At 33.0% G+C, this 27,587-nt stretch overlaps 1 protein-coding gene across 1 annotated transcript in view; it reads left to right on the top strand.

The window, feature by feature from the left end:
* LOC133327177 (cyclin-dependent kinase 5 activator 1-like) overlaps positions 1-25,915 on the top strand; it is a 38,769-nt gene extending 12,854 nt beyond the window's left edge. The window contains exons 2-3 of the mRNA XM_061535742.1: positions 19,100-19,305; positions 25,669-25,915. Of these exons, the coding sequence (XP_061391726.1) occupies positions 19,100-19,305; positions 25,669-25,816 (354 nt within the window). The 3' untranslated portion in view covers positions 25,817-25,915. The remainder of the gene's footprint in view (positions 1-19,099; positions 19,306-25,668) is intronic.
* The last annotated feature ends 1,672 nt before the right edge of the window (positions 25,916-27,587 follow it).

Below are 27,587 nucleotides of genomic sequence, written 5' to 3'. Positions count from 1 at the left end.
AAATGTAGACAAGGAATCTGTCGCCGCTCCCAGAAAAGAATTCGGATCGAAATCGATTAACAATCTTAAAGGTTTCTGTCCCCCTATTTTTTACCCTCCACCATAGTATGGAGGGTATATTAATTTTGCCATTCCGTTTGTAACTAATTGAAATATTTATTTTCGACCCTATAAGGTATATATCATCATCATAAATGCAAACACTTTTACTAATTTTACAGGAGAAGCAAATAACGTTACAAAATCTATAAAAATGGAGCATGGCAGGAAATTTTTTCAAAGTTTAACCACATTATAGATCCATATTTATTTTTTGAAAAAAAAAATAATTTTTTGATTTTTTAAGATTTTATGTCAGTTTCGTCCTTTTGACTTCATATTTTCGGAAACAAAGGGACGTAACTACAACACAATAGTAGTACAACATAGTACAAAGCACAACATAGTGTATACAGCGTACCAAATTGAGACAGGAGTGACGTGTGTTAAGATTTGTTGAAATCGGTTCAGATTTAGACATAGCTCCAATACATATTTTCGTCAGATTTTGTGTAAATGGTGCATTAAAGCCCCTATATTTCTTTCTATTTGCACGAAATTTTGCATAGCGTACTGAATTGAGTCTAAGTTGATGCGTGTTAAGTTTCGTGAAAATCGGTTCAGATTTAGCCATAGCTCCCACATATATTTTCGTCCGATTTTGTGTAAATGTTGCATTAAAATCCCTATATTTCTTCCAATTTGCACGAAATTTGGCATAGCGTAGTGAATTGAGTCTAGAGTGATATGTGTGGAATTTCGTAAAAATCGGTTCAGATTTCAATATATTCGACCGATTTTATGTAAATGTTGCACTTAATACATTAAATATTTCTCCCATAGCGATAGAACTTTGCACAGGGTACTTTTCCACCCAGTGGGAAACAAACAAAAGCCTTAAATTTGGGGCTACCATAAAAAATTGGCCGATATAACTCATTTTCAATATCAAACATCCCATTAATATAAGTTTAGAATTTCTATACTCAATATTGCGAGCTTTAGTATTTTACAGGAGTATAGTTACGTCTGTTTGCATTAATAAAACATACAATTGTAGTTACGGTTTTTGAATTTCTTTAATTAGATCGCTGTTTTTGACGTTAGATTTCTAAAATTTTGTGTGAACATGTATTTTGATTAGATTAATGGATATGTATTATATCCATTAATATTATCTAATGTATCTCCTCAGAAAGAATGTGTGGAATTGAAATCCCCACCTATTATAAAACCATAGTAATTTTGAGAAAAATTATACAGCACAGCTAAACATTCATTAAATTTGGTATTTTGACTCCTCGAAACTTATATGATTTTTTTATAACAATTACTACTCCTTGAGAGCTGTAGTCTATAATAAATGTATAATTTACGGATGGTTTCAGCGATCGTCAGGAGACTTCAAAAGAATTTGTGATTCAGTACCTTATTTTCCGAACGGAGCTTCATTTCTTGATCATTATATTATAAGCTCAAAATTAATAGATCCAGTAGTACCGAACTTTCAAATTAACACTTTACCAACATTTTCAGATAATTTCCCCGTAAAATTGCATATAAAATAATCGTCATTATCGATTTTGTTAAACTCTCCCAGATGTTACTAATTTAAGTTATGTGTAAAAAAACTAGATTATTATATAGACAAATTTTCCAATGTGATAAATAAAGCCAACACCAGGCATTCGAAAAATGTTCGTTTAGGAAAGAAAATTATAGTTTCAGATGAAATTACAAATCTTTATAAAATAAAATTCATATGGCAACCGAACTCGAGAACTCCAAATTATCGTATGTTATCAAAACAAGTGCAGCTGCTAGGTATCATGATAAAAAGGCAAGTTGAAATTAAACCAGTTAGGCTATTTCCCAAAAGAGTTAGACAAATAAAACCATGTCCAATTTATCATAAACAAGTTTATAATATTGCTGGTTACAAGCGTAAGTCATATATTAATAAGTAATCTGAGAATGACGATGTAAGATTGCGAGAATATTTCGGAAATATATACCAATATTTACTACAACTTGAAATGGAAAGCGTCATTGAAAGAACCTTCTTCAGGTACTGAGCCCTTCTTCAGGTACTGAAATATATATGAAACACGTCGAATTTATTACTTACGCTTTTCAGAAAGCAAACCAAATGATAATTTAATAGCACTTGGAGATTTTAATTTACCAAATGTAAAATGGATTGAAAATACCAAAAACAATGTGCGATAATAGTAACAAATTTATAACCCTTCTAATAAGCTCTGGTTTGTTTCAAATGAATAAAATTTCAAATTCTTTGGACAGATTTCTCGAACTCGTATTTGTAAGTCATCCTAATGATATTTCAATTTTTCAATGTGATCCAATTGTTCACCCTGAAGATAAGTACCACCCAACCCTAAATCAGCGGATTCCACTAGTATTCAGTGAAAAAAGAAATAATTTACCCAGTAAATCAGAATACTGTTCTTCAAAAGCTAATTATGTTCAACTGAATTTATTACTGAACTCTGTTGACTGGTCTAAGCTTCAATCATGTAATACTCTAGATGAAATGGTGCATATGTTTTATTATAAATTAAATGATTTCATATCCAAAACTGATCCGAAAATTAATGCCAACAAAAACACTGAACCACCATAGAATGCTCCAACTTTGTCAAAATTTAAGAACCATAAAAAATTTTATGGTTCTATTTTATCGAAATGTCAACATGGATTTCGGAAATCTCGTTCCACCATAACAAATCTTTTGGAACTAACCACATTAGTAAATGATGGATTCAAAAGAAAATATCAGACGGACTGCATATACCCCGACTTCAGCAAAGCCTTTGATAAAGTCCCTCTTTTATCTAACAGACACAGTTCAAATGGTAAAATTTCAAAGCGCTATTTCTAAAAAATACCAATACCATCCGGTATTAAAGTACGCAGATGACGTGAAAATATTTTACTCTTTCAATAATCCGATGGGCCAACTAAAACTGCAATCCGACCTTAGTTGTTTTTATGAATGGTGTTAAATCAATTTATTGGAACTAAATATTTTAAAATGGAAACTTATGTCCTTTTTTAGATTGAAAAAAAAAAAAATTGATTGACATTACAATCATAATGAACGCAGGGTGGAATCTGTTGTCTCTATTAATGATCTAGGTATCCTTTTGGATCATAGATTAAACTTTAGAGAACACATTGTTTTAATGACTAATAAAGCTTATAAAAATCTTATTTAAATTTTTTTTATTTAAATTTTTAGATTAGATTAGATTTTAGATTATCATGTTACTAAACAGCTATACATTTCCTTTGTGGGTCCCAATTTAGAATACGGTTCAATAATATGGAACCCAGCATATACTATTCATTCAAATTCAATCGAGTCAGTACAAAAACATATTCTATTGTTCTGTTTAAGATGTCGTGGTTGGGATGCACAGTCATTGCCGTCATACGAATATAGATTAAGTCTGATTAAACTACCAAGCTTAAAGAGCAGACGATCCATGCTTAATGTTAAAATTCGTTTAAATATTATTCAAGGAAAATTTGTTTCGGAATTCATTTTACAACGAGTTTGTTTCAATGTTCCTATTAGACCAACTCGCAATTACGAACTACTTCGAGTTGCTTATTATACTACAAACTACTCTAAAAATTATCCTTTACGCCGACTTTTAATGGATTTCAAAAAAAAAAAAAAAAAAAAATGCGCATAAAGATGGATTACGGGAAATTCTATTCATCAAGCTACGAAATGCTCATCGTTTTTCGCCGTATTTGGTCTAAATAGGATTACGCGGTGAGACGTACGCACTTTGAAAAATATAAAAGCACTTGATGAACCATGCAGTTATATTAGTAGAGAAAACCAACTTCAACTCATTCGGAAGGAAATTAAAAATAATATTTCAAACCAATCGAGACCAGTACAATTTACGCACTAGACCAATTAATTATACTGTCGGTCAAACTATTTTCCGATGTAATTTTGCACAAAGCAATGCAGAAAAAAGTTTAACTGACTCTTATTTTTCTACCAGCTAAAATCAGAAAGAAAGTAGATAATGTCTATTACGAATTAGAAGACTTAGATGGTAAGCTTCTCGGCACCTACCACGCTAGATACATAAGACCATAATTTAATCTAATTCCGATTAATAACGTAATTCAATGATCGATATTACTCGGTTTTCTGGGAAATCATGGTCCGCTCAGATTCTTATATGCCTAATTGCCAGTACTTTTAAAAATGCTTGCTGGGATGTCGCCAATTTTTTCCTACATTGTATTCCTACTATTTATATTAATTCATCTCTAAAAGTTACAAAAAAGTGTCCACCTATTTCCCTTCATTACAACTGCATAACCTGAACTAAGCAATTAGCCAATCCACCCACACGCTTTAGGTTAGCCCAGAGGAGGCGGGCTGGATTCCAAGTCATAAGGACCGAAATTCGACTCCCAGCCAGGGCAATTCTTTTTTTATATTTTTGTTTTGGAGAGTAGTGGGGCCAACATCGTATCCGTCGTAGTATTAGTAAGTAACGGATGGGTAAAACGATCATAATTCTGTTAGTTACATTTCTTCGTTGTAAGTAACGGTTGGATAAAACGATCATTATTTTGTCAGTTACATTTTTTAGTGGGCTCTCACTAAGGGCATTAGTGAGAGCCCACTAAAAAAGTTGTGAAAACTAATGAAACGTATGAACACGACTCACATAGCTTCTCAAAAAAATATAATCGTTATTTTGTTCGCATACATTGTTGGAGACAACACCTAAGCCGATCGTAGTACAATCGTTGCATAACAGAAAAGTGAATAATTTAATAATCACTAGTTTTCGCATTATATCAGTTTGTAATTGATTAAATTAGTAAAACATAAAAAAGGTGAATGTTATGAAATTTTAACATTGAAATAATATTTATTAACCAACAAAAAAATTACCCTTAAGAAGTTTTGAGTGTCAAGCTTTTTACTCTTTGCACGAATAAAAAATCCATTATTAAACCACTAGGTAAGCAATGCAATGGAATTACATATTAATATGGGTGTCAGAATAGTTTGTATTTTCTTTATATTTGCATTTGTGGCAGTAAATACCTTGCATATTTTACTTCGGCTTATAATCTTCGGCCGACAACATACATCATCACCTTACTTTTGCCGCCAAAAAAATAGCCAACCTCAAAAATCACAAGCGACAAAAACCACTGTGTGCGCCAACACGTGCACACAAAGGATTGCGCAACCTGGTATTACTCCTTATTATAATTGGAACGTATTGTAGCTGATGTTTTAAAAATAGATTGCTTTGTGGAACGTAACATCATAGAATCCACAGTGGTTGTTGGAGCGGGCGATGTAACGTGCAACGATTTAACGCTACATGTGAATTCTGGAGATACAGTACATTTTTTTCTGAAAAATAAAAGCCCAATATCAAAAAAATCATATGCATCATTGACAGAAAAATCATTTAAATTATTCTCTATATTCTTTTTTACAATAATCAAAAAGTAATTCTGATGGCAGAATTCGTACAATTCGAATATGAAGCGATTTAAATAATTACGACTGTATACACAAATTAGTACTGTACACATTAAAGCTCACAACTAACATTGGGCCATAAAGGGTCAAACACAGACACATACACTACAACAACCTATATCCTCAATCTACACATATACATCTGTTCATCGAGGCATCGTCGAACATCATCTCTATGTGCAATTAAAGGATATGCAAGTAGTAAAAGTCCTTAAAGGAGAAATCATGAAACAATCGTGAGTTTTAACACAAATTCATTAAAATATTTGCATATGCTTAAAAAAGACTGTTGTAATGTAATCAAAAGGATCCACATCTACTAAACTGTCCTTTGAACCAAATTTTCATTGAGCCAACGGAATAACATTGTCGAAAATTCGAATTCCCTTCAAATTTTTTTGATTACATCACGAATCTTCTAATCCTTTTTACAGATATAATTGTTTTAAGTTAAGTAAAAATCGCCTATTTTTGACCACAAACTAGGTTAAAAATAAGGAAGATCTTCACAAATTGGCTTTATCCTAGTTCATACGAGAGCTATACACTCCCAGAGAAACGTGTCAAAATTTGGGACCGATTGGATTTTTAGTTTTTGCGTTATCGTGCCCGCCATTCGCTTCGAGAAAAATGCGTTTAAAGTTTGAGAATCACCCTTGCCGTCCCTTGATGCTGACACAATAAATCGGCTATATCTTCAAGAGTTCTTGAGATTTTCACTTGAAATTTTGTTGGAAATGTCTAGAATTGGAGTAGATAAAAAAAAAAATTTTGACACCGAGAATGGGGTGGGGACCCCCCATAGAATTATGTATAAAAATTATTAAATCACATCTAATTTCTTGAACTCTTTCTTTTTATAAATGCATATCTTTTCAAGCTAACTGATTTGTAATTATATGCTTTCTATTGCCATTAATATATTGAAACAGATTGTAAATTTTCATAGAAATAGTTCATAATCTAACTTTGTAATCTAAATTGCAGTAGTTTTCATTAATTCATTTGTATTTGGTGTGCACAATGGTTTACATAAATTGGTATAGGTTAACTTTTTGCTATAGTCCCTATATTTTCATTTCAAGTATATGTCAGTATACCTATGTTCGGCCCGGCCGAACATAACGCTTTTTCCCTTGTTTATTTAAGATTCATTCAACTAATTCCAAAATAGAATACTTTGACAGGGCGGTTGATATCATGTGGGTCTCCTGTTCGAACAAATGCCTAAGTCATTATTTGAACATTAACTTTAATACTTTACTTCAGGTCTAGCAACAAAAGTGACTTGTAATAAAAATATAAAAGAAGTCAACTGATATTTATTTTCTTTATAATTCCATCACAAAAATTTTCTCCCCATCGACTGTATATTATTTCCGAGTTTTTCATTTCGATTTCTGCACAAAAGCATTATTTTTCTTCTAAAAAAGAGAATGAAGTATAATGTAATGCCATGGGTACCTGAACAACACCAAATACAAATTTCAGCATCTTTTAATGAAAACCCCAAAGCGTGGACTGATACTAATAACGCATTGTAGAATATACAATCCTCAAACTACTGCAATGTGGATTACAAAGATAGATTACATAGTGTAGTAATTAGCGAATATTTGGGTTAATAATTATATATATATACATAATATATATATATATATATATATATATACAAAATACCAAATTACAGCAAGTTCGCTCAAGAACCCTAAAATACCCGAAAAATGGGCCTATATTTATAATTTTTAGTGAGGAATTTTTTTACCCAATAAGAACCCCTTGTACCAAATTTCAGCGTATTCGTTTTATAAACGCGCTTAAACCCCCCAATATACCGTAAATTGGAGATACCGTTATATAGGGGCTACCAGTAGACCTATATTTATAATTTGTAGTGAGGACATTTGGTACCCAATAAGAACCCATTGTACCAAATTTCAGAGAATTCGGTATAAAAACGAGTTTAAATCCCCAAAATACAGTAAGTTGGGAGGTACCGTTATATTGGGGCTACCAGAAAAAGTGGACCGATATTTATAATTTGTAGTGGGGACATTTGGTACCCAAAAATAACTCAAATACCGAAAATTAGGCGTGCCCTTATATAGGGGCTACTGAAACTATGGACATATATTTATAATTTTTAGTGGAAAAAATTTTATTTATTTATTTCAAAATTCAATACACAGAAAGCTTCCTAGCCAATTATTCATGTATTGTAGATTATTATAAAATTCTAATACTATGGTAGTAAATAATATAACAAAAATTCAAGTAATAGAATTTACGGTAGTTTCAAAAGAAAAATTAAATATTACGGCTCCCCAGCCATATGAATATTGAGAATTGTATGAGTGTATAAGATATAAATATTAGAGTCCAGTAGCAAAAGGAAAAGTTGACATCAAAAATTTAAGAATTAAGTGTTCAGCCGAAAATAGTCCCTCAACTTTTTCTTAAAAGTGAGGTAAGAATATGAAAACACTTTCAAGAAATTTGGCAAATAATTCCAAACTCTGTAAACACGCACCAAATACGGAAGTTCTAATTAAAGGCACGTCGATTTGTACGTTCCGCGTTGAATGTATAAATGAAAACTGATTAACTATTCACCTAGGTTGTTGGAATTTAATAAGTTTATAAAAATGTAAAAGATTTCTTTGATTAATATAATCTTAAAAACTGCATCCAAGAAATATTGCCATACATTTAAACGTACGAACACATATTTGAAAAACATATCTTACAATTTTGCGAATAATCCGTTCTATTCAATTTAAGTTGTATGTCCAGGTACCAGAAAAAACTTCAATTCCCTAATTCACCAAAGACATTAATAAAGAAAAAGCAAGTCTTTTCCTTACAGGTGTAGGTGTATACGCCTTAAGGCTATAAAGTCTCCTTAAAATAAGACAAACTTTTCTAGACATATCATTAATATGACAACTGAAATTATGATAAGAATCAATATATACTTCAAGAATTTTCATAGAATTTACTGAATTCGGCTGAAAAATCATTGTTTTTGTTTTCAGAGGATTTATGTCTAACTTATTATGGGCCAGTAAGTTAGAAACATGAAGTAAATGAGAGTTTATTGCAAAATCAGAATCATACGACTTGAACATCAAGAAAAAATCATCAGCAAAAACGTACGGATCACAAATTGGTATTTTTAACGCAGTAACTATATCATTGATGTACGACAGAAAGAGATTCGGACCTAATATTGACCCCTGTGGTACGTCAGATGTCACAAAGCCGATAGAAGATTCAGACCCATTTACTGAAACATACTGTTTTCGATTTAAAATATATGAATTAATTAATAGACACGCAGATTTAGAAAATTTGCAGTGGTCACGAAGCTTTTCAAGTAATACACAGTGCTTGACACGATCAAATGCTTTAGTGACGTCCAAAGAAACAAGCGTACAACTTGAACGACTGTTTAAATGTTGCCTAATTGAGTCAGTGATAGATAGTAGAGCCGAGGTTGTGTTATGATTTTTTCGAAAAGCAAACTGAAAAGGACTAAAAAAGGAGATTCGACGAAACTGCTCAAGAATTTGTTCCTTCATAACATTTCCAAGAATTTTTGATAGGGATGGCAGTATGGAAATTGGCCTATAATTTCTTCTGGAGTTTTGACCATCTTTAGATATCGGAATTATCTTCCCAAGTTTCCAAGCATCAGGAAAACTGGATACTGTAAGAATAGAATTACAAATATGTAGCAAAACAGAGGAAATAGCAGGATGGATTTGTCTAATGAACTTAATTGGTATAGAATCATAACCACAGGCGTTAGATTTAATAGAGTCAAGGGATATTGAAAGTTCGTTCTCAGAAATAGGTCGAAAGGAAAAAGCATCGGGATCTTCAACAAAGCTATCGAAGTCAAAAGAAACATCAGTGGAACTCATATTGCTCAAAAAGTAATTCGCAATAGCTTCCACTTCACTTTCCACATTTTTACGATCAATGCAACCTAACTGATGAAATGTCTTCCACATTTGTGGACCACTTACATTTGTAAAATATGAATTGCCAAATTGAAAACGTTTCTTCTTAATTGTGGACTTTGCTTTATTTCTTAAACGTTTATAAGCCTTCGAATTTGCATCACTTGGGTTTTTAATAAAAGTGGAATAGGATCTATCCCTATCTTTTCTAGCTTGTCGAATTTCACTGGACATCATCCAAGTGTGATCCCTAGTATTTGTTTTAACTCTTGCTGTTGGAACACAGGAGTGAAGTAAGTTAACAAAATTATTTAGTATCGATAACTTGCAATCAATATCATAAAGATTATATATGGAACGCAAATCAAATTGATTAATTTGTTCCGAATAATCTTCGATCCTGAATTTGTTGTAATCTTTATACTCGATCCATCGTTGCCTCAACTGAGATTCAAATATAAGAGAAATTATTATAAGAAAAAAATGGATACTGAATCTGGGTATTGTAGGCTACATGAGACAACTGACTTGTTAGAAATAAATCTAATAGAGAGGTACTATTGCTAAGAAGACTAATATGAGTAGGCAATGAGTTATGAACGCAATGGAGACCACATCTATTGACAAGCGGCCGGAAATTTTGAGATTTTACTACATCAAACAAGTTATAGTTAAAGTCACCCATTATAACAATAGTAGATGAAGACTCTCAAAAACATCAACAGCTCCATTAGGTAAATAAACAACACCAACAATAAATGAGGAGTCAACACCAAAAATTTCCACATATAGTGACTTACAAACACCATAACGCAGCCCCCTGAAAATAACCTTATAACGTAATTTCTTTGATATATACAAACAAACACAGCCTCCCCTGTTAAAACAGCGATCAGCTAATCAATGTATAATTGGAGAGGTTTAAAGAACTACAGTATATATTAGGTTTAAACCAAGTCTCCGATATTCCCAAAATATCTAACCCACAATCACAAAAAATTTCCTTAAACTCTATATATTTTTTCAAAATAGTGTTATCCGTAGCTACAGGACCCATATTAACGTTAGGACTCATCAATATAGCAGTAATATTCATATATTTAGGGAAACCGAATAACAAAAATTATGTATTTTATATAACCTTTACAATATGAAAAAATTTAATTCATTTATGGTTGTAAGAAAAAAATATAGCTATAAATAACTCCATAATGCATAAAGATTAATAGAAAAACATTAAAAATGTTGAAAATTACATTGATTGCTTTTGAAGAAATCGACACATTCTTGAAAATTCAAAATTTTGGAAACATTGTTAGGCATGATAAATTTAACTTTAAGTATTTCTCTGTTAATAAGATTAAATGAAATAATTTTATTTTCTTTTTTAGTTTCAAATAAACTTTCCAAACTTTGTTAAGTACACACGAGCTCTATCAGAACCGCCAATTACATCAGAAACTTTAAGGGATTTAGACTTATATATGCTGCCATAACTTCATCTCGTTTGCCAACATTTTTAAATTTAATAAGAATTGAATGTTTTTTTCTTATATATATGACGCTATCAATGAGTTCCGAAGCAATATCAACTTTGAGAAGGCCACATATATAAACAGCAATATCATTTATCTTCTCAAGATTCTCCGGAACGCCAGCAACAATAATATCCGCTCTGTTCAATCTGTGTTGAAGACAATGATTCTGGAGCTCAATTCCAAAAATTTATTTTTAAAAAGACACATCATGGGAACCAACAAGATCTCTGCACTCTTGAACATCAATCTTTACCTCCTGCAACCCATTTGATAAATCATTTCGCATTTCAGCCACAACATTTTCAAAAGTTTTTTTGATTTCAGTTTGATCTTTTTTCATATCACTGGCAAGTGAACGAAATGAGTCTCTTAGCGAAGCAAACTGCTCTCTCATCTCCGCTTTAAATGTATCCTCAGTATAATTCCTGGGATTTTCAACACAGTGTGTACATGTATATGCTAAGTTTTGATTTTTAGCCAGCATACTAAATAAGGTCTTAGAAATGTTCTCACAATCTGCATGAAACCATATATCACATTTACTTCATAATATGCATCTAGTGCCAGATGTATTTGAGTTACATATTCCACAAGGATAATTCATCTTCAAAAGGTTTTGCTGTTTCAGCTACAATAGTAATGGTGGAATTGACAGATGATCTTTCTTGGTACCCAATAAGAACCCATCGGACTAAATTTCAGCGAATTTGGTTGAAAAACGCGCTCAAGAACCCCAAAATACGAAAAATTGGGGGTGCCCTTATATGGGGGATACTCGAAGAAGTGGACAGATATTTATAATTTTTAGTGGAGACATTTGGTATCCAAAAAGAACCCATTGTACCAAATTTCAGTAAATTCGGTTTAAAAACGCGTTTAAGCCTCCCAAAATACCGTAAATTGGGAGGTACCGTTATATTGGGGCTTCCAGAAAAAGTGGACCGATGTTAATAATTTGTAGTGAGGACATTTGGTACCCAAAGAGAACCCAATGTACCAAATTTCAGCGAATTCGGTTGAAAAACGCGCTTATGAACCCCAAAATACCGAAAATGGTGGGTGCATTTATATGGGGGCTACCCGAAACAATGGACCTATACATATAATTTTTAGTGGAGACATTTGGTACCCAAAAAGAACCCATTGGACCAAATTTCAGCGAATTCGGTTGAAAAACGCAGTCAAGAACACCAAAATATCGAAAATTTGATGATACCCTTATATGGGGGCTATGCCTAAACGTGGACCGATATAGCCCATCTTCGAACTTAACCAGCCTGCAGACAAAAGACTCTGTGCAAAACTTTGGATATCTATCTCAATTCCTTACTATAGACGGACGGACGGATCAAGAATATATATACTTTATAGGGTCGGAAATGAATATTTCGATGAGTTACAGACGGAATGACGATGGTAGTTGGTACGCCGAATGCGAGGACCAGTGGACCGTACGGTAGGGGGTATATAAATAGCGCCGTGTGCCGTGAAAGTAATGAAAAAAATCAAACACAGAGGTTTCTTACTAAATATATTCAATGTTTATTGTTGGTTGAGTAGATGGTAACGAAATTATCTTTGTATGCACAACAATATGTGCTCTCAACGATATGCATGGTGTCTGTCCGAATGACAATATGGTACTCCTTGATGGTTCAGGGAGTCGGTAAAAAAGTGACAAATAATTATTAGTTAAAACGTCAAAAGCGCTAACCCAAGGTTGCAATAAACCGTAGCGCATACATTTTAACTAATAATTGAAGATCACAATAGTGGTCAATAAAAAATATAATTTATATACAAATCTAAATTAAACATTCTGACCCCTTGAAACAGCAAAGTATGTTTTAAAAAAATACGATAAGATAGGTACGATTCGAGTATATAATTTTATGTAATAGGTACCATATGTGTATAGTGCAGTGGGATCATTAGAATTGGAACAAAATGTAGGGAGTGGAAACGCATATGTACCTGAAGTAACAAATGCGGAATCCAACTCCGCTACAACGATATGTACCATGCAGTCGCAGATGAATCTGCAGTTACAGATTCGGACTTCCGACATATAATAGTATGAAGCCGCAAATGAACCAGATTCGGACTTCAATCAAGCTATTATTTTCCCGAAACGATATTTGGGTGCTGGGCCAAATGAGGTACCTCTGCATTTGTCTCGAGACCGATTTTTACTACAACATTATTTTCCAATAAATGTTTGTTAATGCAGTATTTTTCGGTTAATTGACTCTACGGTTAATTGGTTTCCACGCTTAATTGAACCACATGATGGGGCAAAAAATATTTCATAGGAAAATACATGTAAATTTTCTCGGATAATTAAACCCTGTTAACTGATTTCCCCGCTTAAATGGTTCAAAATTCATGTCATCAAAAATCAATTTCCTTTTACCGGTTAATTGCACAATAATAATTGAAAAATAATCTGCCATTTTTTTACATACATATTTGACATAATTTGTGAAAAAGACTAGGTGGCATCTCTACTAATTCAAAAGATATGTTTATTAGTAGTTCTAATTATACGTGATTACTTTAATTGGACAAACTATTCAATAAAGCGGGTTCGGATAATTGGTTCCTCGGTTAATTGAACGAAAATTTGTGCAAATTTTGATGTGCAATTAACCGAAAAATACTGTAAATGTTATCAAATTTTCCTTTGACATTTTTTGTCACGATTTCGAAGAAACAAAATCTAATTGTCGATTTTGGACTCCATCCGATGTGGGGGACACACATTTCGAGGAACGGAAAAACAAGGGCTGAAGCTGACAACAATTTTGGCGAGCTTGACGAAGCCGCTGGGGTCACAATCGAAATAGAATTATTCGGTTTTGTTGACTCGCGATGTAATAAAGAGTGGTGACGTTGACCACATTTCGAACAATTTATTGTACTAGTACAATTTACTAGTTTGTGTCCTTCTGACAAATAATTTATACAATAATCTTCTCGCTTCACAAATACAAACCTATTTGCGGGGATGATTCAATGAATTTCTGGCACAAATGTAGGCGATGGGGTTTCTCACGACATAGAGAACACGATTTTCTAACTGAAGGGGGAGACAAACGTTTCGATAGGGGCTTACAAGCTGTATTTAGCGAATTAGATCTTTCAAAGCAGTGAATGTTTTCTCGTAGCTTTCCAAACACACGAGCTTGTTTATCTTTGCGAAAGAAAGCTGTCTAAATCTTTCTACGAGGAAAGACCCGATTTGTTTTTAACACTTTCTTCCCATAAATCCTGAGTAGTTCTAGGTAAACGTTGTTGACAAATGAAAACGAGAATCGGGTCCCATTGATCCGTTGGGACATTTTAAGTCAACATTGACGATATGACGCGTCGAATCTCTTTCAAACCGGATATAGTTTCTATATTGAGAATGGAAATGTTAAGTAACAAGGACAGTTGACGATTTACAAAAATCCGAGTATTTTCGAATTCTGTGTGGAGTGCTTTCCAAGATAGAGAGAAACCACAGTTGGTTGGAGGAAATTGCAAAACTATTTCCCGACTTCTCCCGATGATTTATGTCGCAAATAGAACAAATGTTCAACATCAGACAACTTGGAATTATTTATAAATATGCCGCTTAATTGGAAAATGTTAAAAAACAACAAGAATAAAATACACAATAGTGTTTTTTTAAATATTGTAAGGGGAGAAATCTCCAGATTTGGAAAAATTACCCTTTATTATATTTTTATTAATTTTATTATTTATGCTGAGACGGAATAAGTCAAACTATGACAGTATTCGTCTGCAGGATGCTTGCTGTTGTAGCCTTAAGGCTTCCAAAGTCTAGCATATATTTTATTTTATTTGGTTTTTCCAAAATAAAACACTTTGTTTTCAATTCAAACCTTTATTATTCGCAGCTCGATCGCAATAGAACGATGCAACATACGAGGAATAATTCTGTTTTAAGAGTAAAAAGATGTCGTTTGGAATTAACGAAACAAAAAATTCAGCATAATGGATGTTTATTTTTTAACCACCTGCCCAATAATATAAAAAATATAACAAGAATTTCATTATTTAAAAAAGAGATAAAGTCATTTTTATTAAGTAATATTGAAATGCTTCTAACGTAATTTTTTTTTTAACGTAATTCATTTTTTTATGTTATTTAATTTTTTTATCAATATTTTTTTTTCATATGATAAAACACGTATTTTGATTTATATTGTAAACCAATTCGCCTCAATAAGGTCTTGAAGACGCTGAGGCAAAACATACATATTGTAATAATATATATTTGAAATAATAAATACAAAACAAAAAAAAAAAAAAAAACATCATTTCTGTGACCAGCTAACCATTAGTCAAATCCATTACATCGTCTAGAACTTAACTTAAAATTGTAGCATTGAGAGCATAATTTGCATAAAAAACATGAGAGTCATTTGAGTATATGTGGGTGAGCGTAAAATTAAATATTGATATCAATTGAGAAAGAAATATTGATTTTCGTTAAAAATATTAATAAATGAGAGCAATTACAACAACAACAAGTTGCCCTTCTTCGTTAAGCGATAGAAGAAGCATAACTATCGTGTTAGTGCTGTTTACTGGCTAACATAGCTTTCTTTACAGGATGTAACCTAACAGTCTAGTTAACATAATAATGAATTTAGCATAAATATCGATTGTAATATTAGTGTTATAATGTAATATAAATAATGTGTTGTTGTTGAAATAGACTGCTACAATATTAATATTGCAACACCCTAATACAAACTAATGTACCGAACCAAATTTGCCGACCAAGGTAGTGTAGCTAATCAATCTAAACGGACACAATAGAAAGAGGAATAAACAAAAGGTATACCTCCCATGTAATTAACCAAGGTAAGCTAGGTACTCGACCTAAGCGGACATAACAGAAAGAAGAATAACAAACATATTTTTCATTCGTTTGTTATGTTAGTTCACTGATCTAACAAAACACAAACAACAAGTGCTGATCAGAAAACAACAACAAATCTAGTAGTAATGTAGGTGGACGTCAAATAGTGTTGTTGTTGCTAGCAACTAACAAACAATAAATCGTTCTGTTGTTACAGCAAGAAAAGGAATAAATGCAACAACAATATGCAATATTATTAGTCACAAACAAACGAAACAATATTGCAGTTTTTGCTTTTATGCAGTAAAGCAAAATGAGAAAAGTATTTTTTCAACAACAACAATGTTTTGAGGGAGTACCAAAGGAACGAAATATTTACTGTTTTGTTGTTTTACAAAAACACAAACAAACAGAAGAAAAGCGACGATTTTGGCGACAATGGAATTTTCGTTTTTTGTTTTGATTGTGAATGCAAGCATATAAATTACAAGCCACGATTGGCGGGAAACAAAGGAAAGTGGTGACAAAACGACCTTTGAACAAAACCGTAGGAGAGGGGGTGTAGTTAGACCGTGAAATAAGAGAAGGAGATAAAACACAATTGTTTTCGTAATAAGTATTCAATAGTTTATTGTTGGTTGAGTAGATGGTAAACATTATTACCTTTTGGCAACGATATGCCTGCGCGCAACAATATGCGTGATGTCCGTCCGAATGACAGTATGGTACTTCTTGATGCTTAAAGGAGAGGCGGTAAAAAAGTGACAAATAATTATTAGTTAAAACGTCAAAAGCGCTAACCCAAGGTTGCAACAAACCATAGCGCATACATTTTAACTAATAATTGAAGATTACAACAGTGGTCAATAAAAAGTATTATTTATATACAAATCTAAATTAAACACCCTCCATACTATGGTAGAGGGTATAAAAATGGACGATTTCGCTCGTACAGTATTTTTCGGTTAATTGCACATCAAAATTTGCACAAATTTTCGTTCAATTAACCGAGGAACCAATTATCCGAACCCGCTTAATTGAATAGTTTGTTCAATTACAGTAATCACGTATAATTGGAACTACTAATGATTTAAAAAAATCCAATGTCAAATACAAATTTCATTAGCAATAAACATATGTTTTGAATTAGTAGAGATGGCACCTAGTCTTTTTCACAAATTATGTCAAATATGTATGTAAAAAAATGGCAGATTATTTTTCAATTTTTATTATGCAATTAACCGGTGAAAAGTAAAAGGAAATTTATTTTTGATGTCATGACTTTTGAACCAATTAAGCGGGAAAATCAATTAACAGGGTTTAATTATCCGAGAAAATTGACATGTATTTTCCTATGAAATATTTCTTGCCCCCATCATATGGTTCAATTAAGCGTGGAAACCAATTAACCGTAGGGTCAAATTAACCGAAAAATACTGTATACATTTGCTGTTATTGACTTTGATGTGTAGGGATCTACTTTTCAAGCACTATTGTTAATATTTGTTCAGATTCCTCCAATTCGACTAAAGACAAGACAAAGCCGGATTTTAACTTTAAGTTTGGAGACTTAAACTTAAATTCTAACTTTAAATGTATGAAATAAAATACCTAATATTTATATCAACTCGATATAGACAATAATTATTGTTAAACAGAAGCAATTGCAATAATTGCAATTGTAGTGAAAAGTGTTCACCGGTATTATTTGCAACTTAATAACGGTTAAAAGTCAAGCTTCTCATGGAATATCAAGTTAAATATAGCATTAGAATTTTGTATACACATTACGCGTGAGTTTGCTTATTTCGATAGCCATAGTGAGTATTTGAGATCATGGGAAGCCACACAACGACAGCCGAGAGAAAATTAGTTCTTCACCATGCTGAACTAATTATATTGAGGCACAAAACCCAGAATCGAATTTGCAACAAGCCGAAAACCAGTGAGAAAAATATATTTAATAAAAGTGACAAAATGTGATTGCTTCGACAAGTGGCCGATAATCCAAAGCTAAGTGCAACTAAACTGAAATCACAGAAAAATATCTGGAATATCAGAAACAATTCGAAGAATTTTGCGTTTGCAGAGTTGCACTAATAATTTCATTCATATTCCCCAAAAATCGGAAAATCAGATTGGTGTTCGTTCAGGAACACGAAAAAATGATTTTGCATTTTGGAAATCTGTTATTTTTGCTGATGAAAGCAACTTTAACTTGTTTGGGACGGATGAACCAAATAAGGTATGGCGGGGACAGTGATCCGGCTCGAAGGACCACTGTTTGAGAAGTGTTGGGTTTAGATGTTAATTCGGTTCTGATTTTATTGTAAATGTAAATTGACTTAAGAGCTAGACCGTCATAGAAATCTTAGGCTATCGTATTCTATGCGCTTATCATTAGAAATGCTTGTTTGTCCCTTGCTGAGTGCACTATCAATTGGGCATTGCCTTTATTATTCATGCACCCCAGCATCGCACACAAGCATTATCACTTACACGCACTATATATTTTTATGATAGGCACTTAAGTATTTTATGATCTACATTGTAAATTATGTTAATATTTTTATGAACATGTGGAGAAAAGGAGATATCTATGGGAAGAGTTACAATTTTAACAAAATAGAGATCCTAAGCATACTTCGAAAATTGTTAGAAATTGGTTGTCTAACAAAAATTGTTATTGCTCAAATGGCCAGCACAAACGTACCTTAATCCTATGAATAAACACAAATGAAATGGTAAAGTATTAAAAGTGTAAAAAAGAGAGATTGTTGATAAAATATTCAAAATCACATAATATTTTGATTTTTTTGTTATAAGTGCAAAAGTGTAGGAATTGCGTTCTACTTAACTTCAATTATTTTCTTAAAGTAATGCCCATATTTTTTTATTTTTCATAAAAAATTTAATATAATAAATAAGTAACCAAGCCTGAAACATTTACATTGGGATCTTAATAATTAACGATTTTGTATGTTTTGAAGGAGGAATTTTCCAATATTCGTACACTTTTGCTTATATATATATATATCATATTGTGATATGTTTTACTTGCTAAATAATAAATTCGTATTTCTGATATGTACAAACGTTTCTATTGTCATTATTCCAGGATGTTGCTTTCATTAATCCTGCAAATGTTGTTTTCGTATATATGCTGGTTAGGGAATTAGTCAACGGAGAAGAGACAAAGGAATCGGATTTACAAGCTGCCGTTCTTACCTGTCTATATTTATCATATTCCTATATGGGAAACGAAATTAGTTATCCCCTAAAACCATTTCTTGTAGAAGACTCGAAAGATAAATTTTGGGACAGGTAAGAAAACAATATTTATTTGTTGCATCGTATATATAATTTACATCTAATTTGACCTTTAACTTTGGAGGTGAGGTAAATTTTACCCCATCGCTTATTTACATTTATCTTTATTTCCAATGTCTGTGAAATAAAGGCCCAAATTGTATATAAATAAGGTATGTGTATATATTTGAGTTTATTTGATTAATAAAACAAGTAAATTCTATAAGAAATTATTTGAGAAAATGTATAAGGAAAAATTTTGTGAAAATTTTCACCTCCCAAGCTAAAGGTTAATAATGATGCTGTAGTTTTCGAAATATGTAGTTTGCTTTTAATAAAATTATAATACATTTGTGTTTACTCAAGAAACAGTCCTGTTTCTGATTTTTTCAGTTTTGCATGTTAGAGCGCATTTAGACTACTAAACCCAATCGATTTAAAATTCAATTCATCTAATCATGTTCACAAATCCAGTGGATTATGAATGACATATACACTATGGAATTGATATTTGAGATCGAGTGGATTTCGTAAATGTAATCGCTTTTATTGCGATGATCATTTTCATGATTTTTAAGCCAGTTTTATTTCTTTCGAGTCGAGCTTAATGATCGAATATTTGTAATGAAAAGGAAAGCTAGGGGAAGAAAAACCTCGATCATTAAGGTCGACTCGAAAGAAATGAAACTGCCTTAAACATTATTCAAATCATCTCAATCATACAAATATTGAGAGTTTGGTACCCCAATTAGCATATATCGGCCGAAAATATATATGGCAGATATATTAAAATCATAGCCGATTTTAACAAAACCTAACACTCCATTACTTCAATTTTGTCTTTGGAGCACCATTTTCATAAAATCAGATTAAGATATATTAGGGAGCTATATCTAAATCTGAGCCGATTTCAACAAGACTTAACATGTGTTATTCTAGACTAAATAGGTAAGCTTTGTAAAATTTCAATCAAATCGGAAAAACTTTGGAGGATTGAACACCCATTTACATAAAATCGGAGGAAAATATAAATGGAAGCTATATAATATCTGAACCGATTTCCACGACACTTGAAGCACTACGTTCTGTACTCAATACGACACGCTATGGAAAAATTCGTCATAATCGGACAAATCTTTTGATCTTGGTGAGGCATTTATATCAAATCGGACGAAAATATATAGCGGGGCTATATACAAATCTCTTCCACGGGAACCTGCAACTATTTAACGAAGGTGAGTTGAATAACGCTATGAAGTCCAATATCTGACTTTGTGATAATGGCTCGATTCAAGAGCAATGTAAGATGCGTCACCGTAGTACAGTGCCATACTTAATGAAATTCGCAGAGAAGATATAATAATTCCCATTTAGAACAGAAAATAGCACGGTATAAGATGGAATTCTTATTATAAGCGAAATGAGATGGTATAAAAGCGATAAATTTCCCACAGAAAACGTCAACTTTGTATAGTGGAAAAAGAGAATTGAATTGAAGTAGGAATATACTGAAGATGCTAACGACACTGTGAATTATTATTTCTACGCACAATAAACATACATTCTTAATGAAATTCGGAGAGAAGATATAATAATTCCCATTTAGAACAGAAAATAGCACCGTATAAGATGGAATTATTATTATAAGCGAAATGAGATGGTATAAAAACGATAAACTTCCCACAGAAAACGTCAACTTTGTACAGTGGAAAAAGAGAATTGAATTGAAGTAGTTGGAGACATATAAACTATTATATGACGGTGTGATAAAGGAATAATTCAAAGTAATGTAAGACACGTCTCTGTAGTGCTTTGCGCCAACGGAATATACTGAAGACTCAGTAAAATATTATTGATAGTGAATTCATAGAGTAAGTAAAATTAATAAACAAGACCAAACAAGGAGAAAGCATGAATGTAGATAAGAAAACAATAATGGTAAGGGACATATAGGAGCCAGGCAATCAAAGATCGCAATGGTATGCTCAAATTCAAAGATGGATATTGAAGGACTCCATATCATAAATTCTTCGATTTTTTTTCAAACATTTGTATTTAAAATGGTTTTTGTAGAAGTTACACATAGCTTCTGAAGACAATATTCCCAAAAAAATCTAACCGAGGATCAGTGGTGAGTTGCAAAACTATAATCTTCACTGCCTTACACCTTGGTTGACAATTCCATACGCCTGACTATTTTGCAATAACAAATGGTAAAAATGGTATCCTAAACACATCACCAAGATGCAGAGGAAATCATCCTAAACCTAAATCCTTTTTAAAGGGAGCATAAGATGCATCTGAACAAATGCAAAACAATTGAGAAAAGACAAAAGGAAATTACTAGAAAATTTGATAAACGCAGCCAGCCTGAGAAAGCTACAACGAAACTCATAGAAGGGGAACTAGCAAAAAAAGATCGCAATGGTGCGCTACTTACTAACATACGATGAAACATCAAAAATGGAGAGAACATTACGAAGATACCGAATTATACAATAGCAGTCCAACGGAAAATGCGCAAAATATATGGAGTAACACTCCAGTTTAAACGAAATAAAAGCGTAAACAGTACAGCTGCAAACGGTGAACAAATATAATAATGAATGAAGTCTGCTCTCAGAGAAGAGGCATAATTTGAAGTCTTTCATGACAACTAGAACAGTGTTGCTCAGCGCTTTACATCTTCGTAAACACAAACTACATGTATTCTCTCTCAATTTAGATTTGCCATTGTTTTGCATAGGCGGGAGAGTATGTTACAAATACCAATTCAAGTAATATGAGCATCACTGAACCAGAGGACTTAAACTATGCGGATGATACATTTCTTCTCTCTAACAAGTTACCCAACATGCTGTCAAAATTGAGTTACTGGCTCGAGAATAATATCTATTGAATACATAGTACCAACAAATAAACTAAATATAGCGAGAGACGCATTTGGACAACTGCAATATACATATATGGAGAAGCTCACTTATACCCAGCAAAATCAATAAAAATAATCGAAGCATGTGCAAAATTGTTTCTGCTATATGACTGTGAAACCTGGATTGTGTCTAACATTACCACACAAAAGAAATGATTTATAATGAGTGCCACAAGATCATATGAAGAAGATTCTGGAAACTATTCTGTATTTATATTTGTTGAATTAATTACTATATTTAAACTTTTGGTCAATATAATAAATAGTGTAATATTAAGATTTGTTTTCTTATTTCGAAAATGTAAACCACATTGCAAACTAATTAAGAATCGGGAATTTGTTCCACGCATATGTACCAAAGATCGTCGATATTGTACTAAAACAATAAAGTCAATTATTTGAAAGTGTGATGTTAAAAAGATTGCAATTTGCATTCGGCAATCAATTACTTTGTTGTACCACTGATAAAAATACAGTAGAGCTCTGTGTAAATTTAGATCAGTGTGTTAGCGTAACTGAGAATTTCTCATCAAAACCGACTGATGAAAAGAGAAAATATGTTTAACCATCAAAGCTATCGTACTGTTTTGCGCATAGCTGATCAATTTAAAAGCTGATAAAATGAATTTCAATTCGCCGAGCAATATATAATTTAAATGAAATCGGTGTAAAAATATATAAGAGCTATATTCAAATCTAATTCGAGTTCATACATTTCACTCCTGGATGTTTATGGATCCACTTCTGCGGCAAAGTGAAAAAATGAATTGATTATAGTGTTGTGTACATCATGATATATGTTAATTTGCTTCTCTTTTTTTTTTTTTTTGAAAATATAAATCCACTTAAGTGCTAGACTGTCATAGAAATCTTAGGGCATCTTATTCTGCGTACTTATTACTAGAACTACTTGCTTGTCCCTTGCTGAGTGCATTATCAGTTGGGCATTGCCTTTATTAGTGATGCATCCCAGCAGCGCACACAAGCATTATCACTTATACGCTCTTATATATGGAAATATATTTATGTTAGGTACTTAATGATATTTTTATGAGCATTATCCGGGCCGGCAAATTGACTGTTTAAACATTCGGCACATTGGGAACTGAATCGCTGCGATCCGTTAATTATTGACAATAGTAAAACTAATATAAATGCTAAGAGTGTTCTCCGGGCCACCACTGTTTTTAACATGTGTTGAAATTCTTCAGGTATTTGTCCTCCGCCGTTGTTGGGTTTTCTGATATTTGAACGACATAGACACCTGTTGCGTCGGGGACATACATGTCCACCTTGGTTGGTTGCGTGGATAGCAGATCCTATAACGTCGGTCACGTCCACGACGTGGGCCGCCGTCGCCACCACCTCATTGTGATTACCACAGTCGTGATCATATTGTTCCTAATTTATTAACGCCATCTTGCTGCTGTCCTTGATCACCACCTTGACGGCGTCGATTTCTACGCCATGGCATATTGCTGACGCTGTTTATCGGCCGCATATTGGCTACTACGTTCCGGTTCTCCGGAGGGGCCGGTTGCATTTGCAGCCTCATTGCCCTTTTCGCCGATAACAACATCGAATTCAACAATTTCGCCATCGCCAACGGAGCGTGCGGCTTTTTTGGTATTATTTATGATGATCGCACTCTGATGGTCAAACATATCTTCTTTAGTGTCGTAACGATTAATCAAACTATATCCGCTTTTGGTAGCAAAAATTTCCTTTACAGGCTGCGGCTGTTAATTGTTGTTGCTGCTTGGTGTAGTTCTCAAAAGAATACAGCCCATCTTCGTGTTCTGCCCCACGATCGCTGCATCATTCCGAACTCCTTTCAATATTTGTGGGAATATGTCATCCCCAATCACCAAATCATTTTTTTCTGACTTGTTGAAATTTAGATCGGTCAGATTTACATTTCTGATGCTAATTTCGGCAGAACTAGGGCTTCGACATTGATTTTAGTACTGCTGAAAAATCTTGGTCTTATTTCGAGCAATACTTTTGATTTTGCCAGTTCCATAATAGTCTCTCCGAGACCTTTCAGCTTCACCTCGGTCTTCCTCTTTGGTAGTCGTAGTAGCTGCGCTGTATCCTCTAAACCCGATGTTATTTGCTGCTGTGTTGGTTGTCATTGCCTTAGAGTTGCTTACTTTTTCAAAATGAACCAGCGTGAACACTCTCATTCTTGCTATCGAGTAATTTTCTTAAGCTGGATGCCGATTGACTATTTATATTCTACTCGTCTCCCAGGTTCCACTCGCTCTGCTACCTCTTGTTTTTTTGGGATCTTCATAAGATCTCTGCATATCTCATGCACGCTCATTATTCTGTCCCATATGTTGTCCTTGAAGTACATTTTAGTCTCGAGCGACTTCTAATGCCGCTTTCCGTACCATTCCGGATTTAAGTTTTTTAGAAATCTCAATCATTTCTTTAAGAACCTGATTATGTCTATCTGCCGACACTTTTTTGGTTATTTGTAAATTTTCCTTTTGGTGTCTTTTTTGATTTGTTATATTTTTATTTTGAGAATTATATATTTTTTAGTTTTAATATTTTCCCTATTTTGGGTTTTTTTAATTTTTTTAATACTATTACTTTGATGCCAATTATGTATTTTTTATTTTGACGGCCGCTGCTTCTTTTTTCTCGAAGGACCATTGTTGAGAAGTGCACTGAATAGACGTTAATTCGCTTCTGGTTTTATTGAAAGTATAAATCCAGTTAAGTGCTAGAATGTCATAGAAATCTTAGGGTATCTTATTCTGTGCACTTATCACTACAACTACTTCCTTGCCCCTTTCTGAGTGCATTATCAGTTGGGCATTGCCTTTATTATTGATGCACCCTAGCAGTGCGCACAAGCATTATCAGTTATACGCTCTTATCTATGGAAATACATTTATGGTAGGTACTTAAATATTTTATGATATACACTGTGTAAGTTATGTTCATATTTTTCTGAACAACATCAGACGGTTGTCCGCCCTGTAGAAATTTTAAACGAAATATCAAAAACTCATGGAGATATAGTTGTTTATGGTGTTATCATCAAACGACGCCATGAGAGCTTGTTTACATTAAGGGGTAATAACTCAAAAACATGTATATATTTATATCACTAATATTTGAGGTAGAGTTTCAAAGGTTGTTTGCCTTAAACTATTTTCAAATATTGGAAAAAATATGTAGAATATATTTCCCAAAATCGTCGTTATTTGTGGAGATCCCTACTATTCAAATATCAAAACCCAATCCATTAGTTCAGTACAATCAAACGTCACCCTCATGTATAATTGCAAGGTAGTAGTTGTATATATAACACAACTACTACATTGAAATTATACATGAGAGTGACATAATAATAAATATTCAGAATATAATTAATATTAGTATATTTTATAAAGTGTATTACTTTTGATTTGTTTTATTTTCTATTCTAGGTGTCTCTTAATTGTCAACCGTTTAAGCACTAAGATGCTCAAGATCAACGCAGAACCAGGATTCTTTACTGAAGTATTTACAGAGTTAAAATCGTGCGGTCAACTACTTGCTAGTTCTAATCGATCACTTACATGTGGAGCTGCTTGACGCATTTTTGGAGCAGAAATAACGGTCAACTTTACATTTTCTGCACAACATTATTGTCACCATAAAATAAAACATAATCAACTTTGTTGTAACTAATATTAATATTATTAGTTCTTAATACAATCCCCGATAAATTTAATAGAGCTATTTAATTCTCTATGTTCTAACATTAAATAATTTGTGAAAATAAATTTAACAATTTGGGATATTTCACTGGCGCATTTATAATGCATCCCTTCTTTACATATCTATATGAAAGCGAACGTCAGCCGATTGACGGATGAGATTTCTTTAAATGAGTAAAAGTACGTTTAGATTAACAAGATCCACTATATATCTTTTATTGCCAACATTATTCTTATTCTTATCAACTACATTCAAAATAATAAGTACTCATATTATGTATGAATTAAGTACTTTGGGTTTTGTGTGTGGTGTTGTTACACCTTCTTTATTCGAGTTGTCTTATCAAACTGAACATATTAAAATACTTAAAGCTATAAATGAACTAATAATTATTATTTACTACAGCTGACTCTGCGTGACTTATAGAGTATTATATTGCAATTCGTTGGATAAACAAATATGATGAAATAATCGTATGTTTGGTGTTGGCTAAACAATGATGATGAATATTATTGCTGACACTTTGCCTCTTGTAGAGTGTTTTATTGCAATATGTTGGATGAACAATTGTTATCGTTCACATCGTCTGACCAAAGTATTAGGTGGGACAATGTTTCTCTGTTTGTGAAGTCAATCATATGTCGAGTCTTCTCAGTAAAGACAATAAAATTTCTTCTAAGTAGTAAATTTGCCTCCCGGGAGACAATTTGGTTCCTAAAGCAATTGACCGGTTTGTCTGTAGACTCAATGGTGTATGCCAAAGATATGATTAGTGATTATCCTATTCCAAAGTATTCAAGTATTGAGGCTCAAAATGTTTCCCGGTGCACATAGATTCTACATTCAGAGTATGGATGTTCTGTCGTGAAAGGGCGTTCGCCACATAATTCTCCTTTCCAGGTTTATAAATAATTTCGGCATTATGTTCATCAACAAATGCTGCCCACGTTTTATCTTAGCATTCGGGTTTATATCAGAAACTGCAACCATATAAAAGGTTCCTCAATTTTTGAAGAGCCCAAACAATAGGCAAGAGCTCTCGCTCATTAGTAGCATAGTTTTGCTCTTTATCTTTAAGGGTTCTGGAAATCATGATGATTGGCCTCCCCCCTTGTGAGAGAACAACTGTCTGTTGTAAGATCAAAAGGTTTTTGAAGTCAGGATAAAGAAGCATAACTTCTTCAGAACAAGATTTCCTTTAATCTTCTAAATGTCTGCATTTGTTGTTCTTGAAAATTTATTTTCACTCATCTTGATTGGGAAACACTATTCTTGCCGTTTTCGCCCTTTAGAATACCTGTTAGCGGCTTGGCGATAGATACGAAATCTTTAATAAGACATTTGTAAAAACTTGTCAATCCTAGAAACGACGTTACGTTGAAAAGTGCAGAAGGTGTTCCATAATTAAGGCCGGGGGCTCGTTCTGATGTCATTTCTGGACACAACAAAACCGAGTTATTCGACACTTTCCCGAACGAAATGTGACTTTTCTCGAGAAATTCTCATATTGGCGCGTATAATCTGTCCAGTACCCTCACAATATATTTCACATGGTGTTCTTCGGTTTCATCGAAGGCCCTTTGGAAATTGCTGGGGGCATTTTAAAGGTCAAAAGGAAGACGACAAAATTCATATTTGCCATTTC

This window comes from Musca vetustissima, unplaced genomic scaffold (assembly GCF_032173495.1).
Source record: "Musca vetustissima isolate MV318-11 ecotype Yass unplaced genomic scaffold, APGP_CSIRO_Mvet_v1 utg283607, whole genome shotgun sequence".
In the NCBI taxonomy this organism is placed as follows: Eukaryota; Metazoa; Arthropoda; class Insecta; order Diptera; family Muscidae; genus Musca; species Musca vetustissima.
Note: the sequence above shows the minus strand (reverse complement) of the source record. Positions and strands in the feature narration are given on the sequence as shown.